This window comes from Astatotilapia calliptera, chromosome 9 (genome assembly GCF_900246225.1).
Source record: "Astatotilapia calliptera chromosome 9, fAstCal1.2, whole genome shotgun sequence".
Taxonomy (NCBI): Eukaryota; Metazoa; Chordata; class Actinopteri; order Cichliformes; family Cichlidae; genus Astatotilapia; species Astatotilapia calliptera.
In genome coordinates, this window is record NC_039310.1 from 4,887,880 (window position 1) to 4,899,888 (window position 12,009).

At 39.8% G+C, this 12,009-nt stretch overlaps 1 protein-coding gene across 1 annotated transcript; it reads right to left on the minus strand.

Moving 5' to 3' along the window:
• On the minus strand, positions 1-2,439 carry LOC113029869 (uncharacterized protein K02A2.6-like). Its single transcript, XM_026180897.1, has one exon. It carries the CDS (start codon positions 2,437-2,439, stop codon positions 1-3), a length of 2,439 nt encoding a protein of 812 aa, XP_026036682.1.
• Between the last annotated feature and the right edge of the window lie 9,570 nt (positions 2,440-12,009).

Consider the following 12,009-nt stretch of genomic DNA (forward strand, 5'->3'; position numbering starts at 1 on the left):
CTAGTCCATTAGATTGTGGGTAGTGCGGGCTTGATGTTGTGTGAAAAAGTCCCATTCTTTGGCAAACTGTCCAAACCTAATATTGGAGAATTGTGGTCCATTGTCTGTGAACACTTCACTTGGCACACCGTGTCGTGCAAATACAGCTTTCATAGAGGTGATTACAGCCTCTGCTGTTGTTGTTTGCAGTCTACATACTTCCGGATACAAAGAGTAGTAGTCTGTGACTGCAATATAGTCCTTTCCTCCAGACACAAAGAGGTCAGCCCCCACTTTCTGATATGGTCGGTCTGGCACTGGGTGCGGCTTTAGTGGCTCGGCAGGATTGCTTGCTTGATATGTCAGACATGTTGAACAGTTCGACACTTCATTTGTCACATCCTGATTAATCCGTGGCCAGTACATCACCTCACGTGCTCTCCTTTTACATTTTTCCATGCCTAGATGCCCTGCGTGTATCTTTTTGAGCATCTCTCCTCGCAGGCTCTTTGGGATGACAATTTTACTTCCCTTGAACACCACATCATCCACTACAGACAGTTCTGCTCTGCAGTTCCAGTACTCATGAATAACAGGTGAGCAGTTTTGCTTACAGCTGGGCCATCCATCTATGATGGTTTTGCGCAGTGCTTGTAACGTTCCATCTTTGCTTGTCTCCGTTCTGATGAGCTCCATCTTCCCTTCTGCGACAGGAAGTGCACTTGTGACCATGCTCACATATGCTCTTACATCATCATCCATCTTGGTGTTCGCTGGCTCATTCGGATCAACAGCTCGGGATAATGTGTCAGCTGTGTACATCAGCTTGCCAGGTGTGTACATCACGTTAAGCGTGTAACGTTGCAGCCGGATCATCATTTTTTGGATTCTCAGTGGACAGTCATTTAGTGGTTTTTGGAACAATGCTATCAGTGGCTTGTGGTCAGTTTCAACACTGATGGCCTGCCCAGACACAAACTGGTGAAATCTCTCACATGCGTACATTATGCTGAGCAGTTCTTTTTCAATCTGTGCATATCTTGTCTCTGCGTCTGTCATGGATCGTGATGCATATGCAACAGGCTGCCACTCATCATACTTCTGCAGAAGAACAGCTCCAAGCCCACTCTGTGATGCATCTGATGAGATCTTAATAGGTCTCATTGGATCATAAAACTTCAGAACTGGTTCCTTTGTAAGCAGATCTTTCAAGTCACGCCATGCTTTCTCATGTTCATGATTCCACTCCCATTCGATTCTCTTTTCAGTTAGCTGTCTCAGTGGCGCCATTTTTTCTGAGAGATTGGGTATGAATTTTCCCATGTAGTTTATCATGCCATTAAATCTCTGCACATCTTTCTTGCATTGCGGCCTCGGCATGTTTTCAATTGCAGACACCTTTTGAGGATCTGGTCTGATGCCTTCACTGCTCAGGATATCTCCAACGAATGTCAGTTCCTTCGCCCCAAGCTGACATTTCTCTTTGTTCAGCTTCAGATTGGCTTTTCTGGTTGCTTCAAGAACATTTCTCAGTCTCATGTCATGTTCAGCTTTTGTGCTACCCCACACAATGATGTCATCCATTGACATGTCGACTCCTTCCAGGTGTTCATAGATCATGTGTATTGTCTTGTGATACACCTCAGGTGCTGAAGCAATGCCAAACGGCAGTCGCCGGAATCTGTACCTGCCAAATGGGCTGTTGAACGTGCACAGTTTTGAACTTGCTTCGTCCAGCTTCAGTTGCCAAAATCCTGATGAAGCGTCTAGCTTGCTAAAGTACTTCGCTTTTGCAAACTGTGACATTATCTCTTCTCTTGTAGGTAGTTTGAAATGTTCTCTCTTTATTGCTCTATTCAGATCTCTAGGATCCATGCAAACTCTGAGCTTTCCAGTCTTTTTCTCCACAATAACAAGAGAACTCACCCACTCCGTTGGCTCATCGATCTTTTCAATCACTTCCAGGTTTTCCATCCTGTCCAACTCGGCTTTCAGTGGCTTTTGTAGAGCAAATGGTACTTTGCGGCATGGATGAATGACTGGTGTTACACTTTCATCGACTCTGATTGTGTGTTCTCCAGCAAGGCAACCAAGTCCCTGAAATAGGTCACCATATTCCTTCATCAACTCATTATAGTCCATGTCATCATCAGTTTCCACAACGAGCACTCTTTTCACTAGGTTCAGACTCTCACAGGCATGTAACCCTAGTATAGGCTGCACAGTCTTCGGCACCACAATGAATGTTAGCGTGTGCTCCTTGTCTTTGTGTGTCACTTTAACCATGCATTTTCCTTTCACAGGTATTTCTGCACCTGAGTATCCACTCACTTTCACCTTCGTTGCATGCATTTTAGGTCTAGGTCTGATTTTCTTGAACTCTGCTTCTGATATGACATTCACTTGAGCTCCAGTATCCAGCTTGACTTTCATGAGTGTGTCATTCACTTTGAGTGTCATTATCCAGTCCTTTTCACCTGTCTTATTGTCTGTCACTGCAGCTACATAGAGTTCCTCTGTGTCTTCTTCATCCACAGTATGGACTGCACTTTGTTTCAGGGTTTAAGCTTTGCAGCACCTAGCATAATGGTTATTTTGTTACATGTATTGCATCTTTTCCCATATGCTGGACATTTTTTAGGAGGATGTTGCATTCCGCAGCGACCACAAGTCTTTTCTTTTCTGTCCCTGTTTGCTGGCGATTTCAATTGCAGTTTCATTTCAGCGGCAGCACTCTCCTTTTTGACTCTGTGTGTGTTCTTATTCACAGCATCCACTCTGCAGCTGTCACTAAGCAGTTCTTTAGCTTGTGCCCTCACCGTTTCAGCTGCTCTGCACAGTGTTAATGCTTTTTCCAGGTCAATATTTTCCTCTCTCAGTAGCCTCTCTCTCAGACCGTTGTCTGGAATCCCACACACAAGTCTGTCTTTTATCAAAGAATCTGTCAGTCCTCCAAATTCACATGTTTTACTCCTGTTCTGCAGCTCTGTGACATACTGATCTATTGTCTCCCCTGTCTTCTGTACACATGTGAAGAATCTGTGCCTCTCAAATGTCACATTTCTCTTAGGTATGCAGTAAGCCTCAAACTTTTCCATTATTTTATTCAGCTTCATTCCGTCACCATCAGTAAACGTGAAGTTATTATAGACTTCCAGTGCCTCATCACCCACTATATGCAAAAACACTGACGCTTGCTTTTTATCACTTGCCTCGTCAAGTCCAATTGCTGACAGGTACAACGTGAAACGTTGCTTAAATCTTCTCCAATTTTCAGCCACATTTCCAGTCAACTGAAGAATCGGTGGTGGGTGTAAGCCGTCCATGCTTACGTCGCTAGGTCTCTTTTCTCTCCCTCGGCGAGTTAGCTACACTACGTTCACTGCTAAGCTGATCCGTCGGTACTGCTATATTGTAGTCCGTTACCTTTCTTCAAGTCCATCTTCTGACACCATGTCTTGTTTCTGTATGTTGTTATGGGTTCTTAAGAATGACACCATTACTTGAAGAGAAGGTATTTTATCGAACTGTGGTTCACATGTAAACAAAGCTTCGCCATCACAGTCTACTCAGAGGTAACTCCCTCTGCTCTCTAGCTCCCCCTGCAGTCTAGGAGTATTAACAACATAAAACATGATACTAGGCAAATAAGGATTTGCTGTTATCATTACAATCACCTCTGCACAATACAGTGTGCGGAGTGACGGTATTTTAGCACTTTTCTGCCGAGAAGGGAAGAAGGCCATTGCAAGGGATGCTCTGAATGTAAATATGGGATCCAGATCCAGTAGTGGCGGACGTTTCACCCAGCGGCCAGAGATAAAACTCAATATTTGACTGTATGGTAAGAAATGTGAGTACAAGTATGTTGTGAGATGAAAGAGAATGGTTGTGTGGGAAAAGTTGATATGTGTGTAAAAAGAGTGAAAAATGGGGTTAAAAATGTTGAAAATTGGGAACAAAAACAAGAAAAGAAAAAAAAAGAGAGGAGTGTAGAAATGTGTGTAAAAGTTGTTTCCAACTAGCGGGAGAAGGTGGTACTCCAACTCCCCTAGGGTGGACACACACAAAATTAGCAGAATTGTTGATGAAAATAAACAATAAAATAGGAAGAGGGTTTGGTGTTCTTCAATGTAGGGCAACTACAATCTCTCTGGGTTTTTAATACATGGTCTAAAAATGGCTGCCACACATCAAAGAAATTACTAAGTTTGTCCGCTAATGTGGCCCTAATTCTCTCCATATGCAGTAGAGCAGTCAGTTCTGTTAGCCACATTTTGAATTGAGGTACAATATCCGACTTCCAGAGAGTCAAGATAATTTTCTTAGCATTCCGAAAAAAACTGTAGTTTGTGCAGCAGAGCTTAGGTGTAAAAGGGAAGAGGAAGATCCAAACAATGCAGTTACTGGGTCCGGCTCTAATGTGCAATTATAGATATCAGAAAAACATTTAAAAATATCCAACCAATAGTTATGCAATTTCGGGCAAGTCTAAAATAAATTATACAGTGTTATCCACATAATGCTTTGCTGGTCACAAGTTGTTAGCCAGTGAAGGTGCAGGTCCACAATCTGAAGAAAGCCTTTGGTGTCAGATTTTGTCCTGTTTGAGGCCATGACAAGCACAATAGTTTAGCACAGTTCATGTCCTGACTGGGCAACACAAAAAGATAAATCTGCATTCACACAAGGTAAAACACTCCAGCTTGGGCAATAAATGAATAAATAATCACTGCACTGCAAAACTCCATCAGCTGTTTCTCCCGTGCACTGGGGCTTCTCTTCTGCTATCAACAATCAGTTGCAGCATCACTAAGCTTTCCTCCATTTCTATGTGGTTCAACTTCATCTTTAGATAGAAAAGAGGAAAAAAGAGAGGGCACAGAGAAGTTTTAATGGTAATTAATGGTATGTTGTGAAAATGACTTTGCATTCACGTTTGCTATGAATGCCATTATTAGCCTTTATCTTTGATAGGCTTTGAAATATTGGCAAACTGCAGTGCTTATTTTGTTGTCAGAGTTTGAAAATGTGCAAACTCAAACCATTTATTTACATGATAGGAAGCTTTTAGTACATTTTTTCATCTTTTCACTCTCTGACTGATAAGTCTCAGTCATGCCCACATTTCTGTTCCTGTAACTCACATACCCCCAGACTTCATAGTTAGCGTTGCTGGTCTTGTGTTATAAAACCAATATCAAAGTTTTGTCCTTGTTAAATTAGACCTAAAAAGGTAATAGGGAGGGGGAGGGCTGGGTGTTGGTGTTGGGGTGGGGTTGAAAACAATGAGCACATCCGATCCCCTGCTGCAGGAAATGCTTGGAATCTAATCCACTAAAAGTGATATTCATCGTCACCTAAAAAGGAGAAGCTGTCAAACCAATAACTTTATACTTTGGTTAGTTTGGATCGTTAGATCTTGGCAACTAAAAGCCAACCAATCAACTACTTTAAAAATAATAAAATATTAAATTATATCAAAATCACCTTAACTGGAGAGAATTTCTATAAATTTTAGAAGCCAGTTTACACCTCATACTCTCCGCTTCCTGTTCTTCGACAAGCTCCTCATTAGTATTTCTCCAAACCACAGCCTCAGATCCATGATTATTCTATCGGTCAAAGCTTTGATATACAACATATCGTGGAACCGAATGTACCGGTAACTTTTGATCAATTAGATTCACGATCATTAATTATTTTAATTATTATTTTTTAATTGTTATGACTCATGTATCCTAATCTTTTATCCCTATTCATATTTATATTGTTTCCTTTTCATCATGTATCTTTAATCATTCAGTGTGTTTCCCATTTTTCAGATTCACTGTAACAGTGGACCCAAATGAAATATGTAACACGAGGAGAACATTTAACTATTTTTTTTAAAGGTCAAGAATATGCAAACTAGAAGTGGTGCAAACAAAGCCATGAGGAAACACTTCAGTCCTGGGTGAGCATGAGCACAATGGAGAAAAGAAAGAAAGAGAAGCCTTGTGCAAATAACAGTCATCAGCATGTAAAAGAAATCAAATGAGCAAACTTGGAAGCCAGAGCAATACTACAACACAAGCAGACAGAACAATCTAGCTGAGAGTGAGAAGATGAACTGATGCATATAATACCAGAAGTGAGTGATGACTGAATCCAATCAGGATTGGTGTGCCAGGCAAGAAACACTAGGAGCCACGTACTCTTTAAATCTCTTTATACAATCTATCTCTTTATATCAAGATAGATATAGAGATAGGAGGAATGTGTTATTGCATCAATTTGATTATTTGGTTGTATCTTTTAATGGCGTTATAAATATTCAGCATTACTGCAAATGAGAGGTAGAGCTCAGTGATTCTTAGAGTTCAAAGAAATAAAGTTTAAAATGACATTTTAATGCTATCTCGTTGCTCATTTTAAAGCTCCATTTAAAACTATTCCTCATTCTTCAATAATACTACTGAAATGTGGGCACTTTGTGAGTTGCAAACACACATTATGTCAGTAGTAGTGTTAGCATCAGCAGTCTTTCTTCCTGCACAGACTGTGTTACATGTTGCTCCACTTGACTGGATCAGCCAGGTCTAAATCTGAAATCTATACGTTTTTTTAATTGTACTCATATATTTATTGTTACCAGGACTTTTAAATGAAAGTGCATTTCACAAGTGCAACAGTTGTGGTCTTTAAATTATTCTGGGGCAAACAGTAGATTATATTTCTCAAGTATCCTACAAAGTGCTGCAAGAATGTGTTGGACAATTTGCTCTGACACAACAACATACAGCTCTTTATTTTCAACATGATATGCTGCATGCTGACTTTCTGTGATTCCCACACTTTTATCAGCCTTGTTTTCAATGTTGCTTTTTTAAATTCTTATCTCATACCAGTTCAATTCCACATATTATGCCAGCCTAGATGGAAAAATTACTCAATTTGAGGAAAGTAAACAGTTTTTTAATCCATGTAATGTCACTTAAATTAAGAGGAAAATTCAGACTAGAGCATGTCTGTGGTAAAATAGAGCAGTCCGCTGCAGTAGTGCTAGCCTAGCATAGCAGAATACAGAAACAAAAGAGCCTGATTGTGATCAGGGATTCCACCTGTACTCCTGCAGTCTGAGCTCCCCCTCACTTACAGGAAGTGTGAATACCAGGTGCTTTCCAAAAGCTGATTGTGTAATGATATGCTGCCTTACTAGATCAGGAGGTAAATATACACAAATTTACAGTAACCACCTCTGCTGTTTAGTTATGAACGGGAATGTATTTTGTTGCTTTTAAAGCCCATTTTTAAAAATATGAGAGATAAGAGGTAAATAGAAGCTCCAGCTCCTACAGTGTGTCACCTCTGGCTCGAGACGTAAAGAAGGCCGTCTGCTAATTGGTCCACTTCCTGGCTGCTCCAGTCTACATGCCAAAGTGTCCTTGCGCAAGATACTGAACAGAAATGTAGGAGTGTTTGCAAAATCTTCTTGCTCAGCAGTATCTCTGTAATTTTACAGCAAGGTCTTTAAATCTGATTACATTATTCCTTTCCATAGCGTGACCCCTGGTGGTATCGTCCATCACAGTGTTGACCTACTTCACAAGATAGCAATATGGACCCTAGTTGAGGGACATAAATGAAATAACTGCATGTCAGCTTAGTAACATCTGATGATAAATAGCTTTAAAGAACAGTTTTTAAAATATAATTGAAATGGGTTTTTTTAATACAAGGATTTTTCTAATAAAAGATCTGATTATAATAATGTATAGAGCACAATCAGAATAACCATATAAAGTGCATTACAGTGCATTTTAATTAAGAGTATAACACAATTAACATTTGCATCTGTATATTCAGATCTTATTGAAGTGATATGTGGATGTGCAGAGGTCTTTACCTGCCTTATTGATGAAGATGAATGATGAGAAACTTGAGTTTAGAATTTCAGTGCCCAAATGTTGAATTCTTCTCTGATGCAAACATTGTACTACGAGTGATGGTGAATATAACTGTTAATGTGTTTGCACTGCCTTAATTAGTCTTGTTATTAAGAACTGATGAATAAAGACAGAGGCAAACAACAGTAGTAAATTGAAAGTAAACCTGTCATAATCATTAGTGCTGGCAGAAAAGAAAATAATAACAGTACTATAACGTAAAACTTTTTTCAGTCACTGCTGGTTTTCCACATAGAATCTAAGACCATTGTCCTCTGGCTTTTACTGCTGCCAAGATCCAAGTGAGAAAAGAGATTACCTGCTAAAAATTAGGGCTGGACCGATCTGATATACAGTATCAGTATCGGGCCGATCCTGACCTAAGAAAAAAAATCTAATCCGATCCATTAAATATCGCAAAAGCACCTCACAAAACCTGCAACATGGCGCAATCCAGATAGTGACCTTAGCACGTCGGAGCAGTATGGTGTCACGTGACAGAGCGGCTGTTGTGTGCGAGACCTGTCGGTGGTCTGGAGTTCATACTAAAAGCGTTTGGAGCTTCGCTGCGTGCTGCCAAGGTGGGTCTCCCTGACAAAATCAGTGTTGCCAACGCCTCAGTAAGGAAAATTGCTATTGGCTGCTCTAAAAGTCGCTAGAAGGCACTAAATGACATCATTGCCTAATTTGCATAATTGGTCATGTTTGTAAACTACAGTGTAGGAGAGAGAAATGACATCATGGAAGAGACATAAAGTGAGTAAAAAACATTCTAAATACATTTAGGCATTTATATTTACAAGTTACATTTCTTTTAGCAATTTATTTATTTATTCATTTTGCTTTTTAAGTAGTTTTAAACCACACAAGAATAAGGATAAAAGAAGAACATTTTTAACCACAATGTTGCTAACAAACTACATTAGCGATCTAAATGGACCAAAAACAGACAGTAGAAATAAACAGTGGCAATGCGAAAAAGTGATGGGGTCTAGTCTGGTCCTAATTCAGGCTGATTGGGGTTTTTTTGTTTGTTTTCCAGACATCCAGGGTGTGCTAGCTCACAGAAAGAGTGGGTCATTCTCATTTTCGTCAAGTTTCTCTACTGCAGGATCAGCAACTGTAGCACTTGACTTAAATGAGTAAGCAGCTGATGTGCCAAGAAGCTGCTAAACATTATCAAGCAGCTGGTGCTCATAGCAAGCATCACCAGACAGCTTCAGTCCATATCGGATGTACAGGATGGAGTTAAGGCTCTGCAAGGACATCTGATTTCTAAGTTTGCTTTTTACCTCACTCATCTGGCTGAATACTCGCTCAACTTCAGCATTTGAGTGTGGCAAGGACAACACAGACAGCAGCCATGGCAAGTTCTTGAAATGGGTTGATATCAGCTGCATCCCTGTACTTCCAAACCCAGTGTTGGGAAGGTTACTTTTAAAATGTATTCCACTACAGATTACAGAATACCTGCCCTAAAATGTATTTTGTAACGAATTCCGTTATGTTACCCAATAAGTGTAACGTATTCTGAATACTTTAGATTACTTACTATATTATCAAGCTTTTTGCAACTACATGAATGTACTATTACTGCAGGTTACTCGCCATACCAATACAACTAGATTTTTAAATCTTGATATAAAATGAGTAACAGTAGGGTGGACATTAGATGAGGCTGCACTTTTTGCAGCGATCTCGTATAGAAAACAGGTCCGCGGCTCCGAATCGTATTAAAGGGACCTCTGGCTAATACGTCGGGTTCCCTGTCGGCTCGTAGCCGAAAACTAGCTTTACTTTGTTGTCAAGTTTGTTAGTGAGAGACAGAGAGAGGTGTTGAAAGGCTGCTGCAACTGAACTTATTGTTTCGGAGGAAAACACGAACACGGTGTACAGTCGAGTCTTAATAGCTTACTTACAACTGGGCTCGTCAGGCACTCTTCTTGGCTGCAGTGGTTATTATCAGTGATGGGAATAACGGCGTTACAAGTAACGGCGTTACTAACGGTGTTACTTTTTTCAGTAACGAGTAATCTAACTAATTACTATTCCTATCGTTACAACGCCGTTACAGTTACTAACAAGAAAACGCAGTCCGTTACTATTTTTCAACAAACAGACGGTTGAAGTTGTGTTCAGTTTACCGCATCTTATATCACTTGCGCGGAAGTAGCTGACTACGTAAGTAATCTGGGTGCTACACCTTTAAGCAGCTGCACGCGCTCCCGCAGACGGTAATCACAATCACTGTCTAGCACAACACCTGGAGCTAAAGGGGCAAAACAGTCGCATGACTGAGGAAGAATAAAGTAGTCGTGGTAAGCCAATCACATGACCACTTAAAGACAAAGCAACAAGGTGATATATACCAGTTTATAAACTGTGTTGGTAGGCCACGTAAAACCAGAGTCATGATAAACAATATATACGCGGCGTTTTTCCTCAATAGTTTCGTCACGTTTGCTGTCTAAGGACAGCGCAGCGAGCGCTCTCTGCTTATGAGCAAAAAAAAAAAAACTGGGGAAGTTTTAGGAGTGACGGCGAGAGAGAGAGAGAGAGAGAGAGCAGAAAAAGAGAGAGAGCGAGTTTTGAGATGTGAGAGATTTGTGACGTTTAAGGTGTTTGGGGTGTGTAGTTAATGTGTTGTCTTGTGTAGTTAGTGTGTAGTGTTGTGGATAGTTTTGTGTTGTGTGTCAGAACAATGAGGCGACTGCTGAATGGAAACAGGAGCAGTGACACACCTGCTGCTGTCACACCTGCAGGTATCAGGCTGTGATGTTCTCCTTTATAGTGGACAGAAATTATTTTTTTGGAGTGGCACAGATAATTTGTATGGCATCTTATTGAATGCAGAACAGCTGATTGTTCTGTAAACAGTTTGAAATGATTATTTAGAAAAAGGGTAAAAGGTAAAAGGCTGCAAATAACTTGTTTGCAAAACTTGTGCATATGATTTTAAAATTCACAATTTATATTTGCATTTAAAGTTATGAAATATGATTCAATAAACATGTTTGTGGTTGTTACAGTAAAAAATAGAACTTTTTCTACTCGGATTTTATGTTTTTTGTCTGATTTTAGATCAATTGTGTTAATACAGTTTGTCAAAATGAAAACATAACTGTAAATTCAGACACGTGAGGTTGTGCTGATGATACCAAACAAGGCAAAGTAAAACGTTTTTAAAGGTGAAATGTAGAGGAAACATCCAAAGTAGTTAAAAATGGCCGATTATACCCTGGTTAAATGTTTTTTTTTTACAGTAACACAATAGTTACTTTTCAAGTAATAATTAATTTTAGAATATTGTAACTCAGTTACTAACTCAGTTACTTTTTTGAAGAAGTAACTAGTAAATATAATTAATTACTTTTTCAAAGTAACTTGCCCAACACTGGTTATTATTATATTTACATGCTTCCAGATCCCGTTTCTGCTCGGTGACAACTCGTACTTTTCCACTCGCCTTTCTCTCCCTCCCTCGCTCACAGACACATAACGGGTATGGCAGTCCATACTCCCTGCAGCACGGACTACACTGCCCATGAGGCTACATTCTTTGGGGCGATGCCTGTAACACTCTGCCTATTGCCTTCATGTTAAATCACTTTTTGTGAATATTTTTTTTTCTTCACATCATTTTGCAAATAGACTAAAAAGCCGCAAATAGAGGTGACATGATTGAGACACGGGCATTAGAGCCACTTAATGCGTGTTTTGCTTGGGTGGAATTACCAAAAATAGAGAGAGCATAGCCTAATATATGAAACAGGAAAAGACCGCCATGTAATCCATTTATTTCAACAAAGTAACTGTATTCTGAATACCACCCTTTTAAATGGTACCTGTAATGTAATACAGCTACTCATATTTTGTGTTTTAAATACGTAACAGCGGTACATGTATTCCATTTGTAACGCTAAGTTATTTAAGGACTAGTTTATGTCAATGGATGAATTTACTGACTGACGCGCAGAAGAAATAGTTCTTTATGGAGCCTAGATGGTGTGAATGATGAGACCAAAAACTGCAATGTCTTGTACCAAAAATATATTGAATAAATAGGGGCAAGGGGAAATGGAACGAAATAATTAATACAACA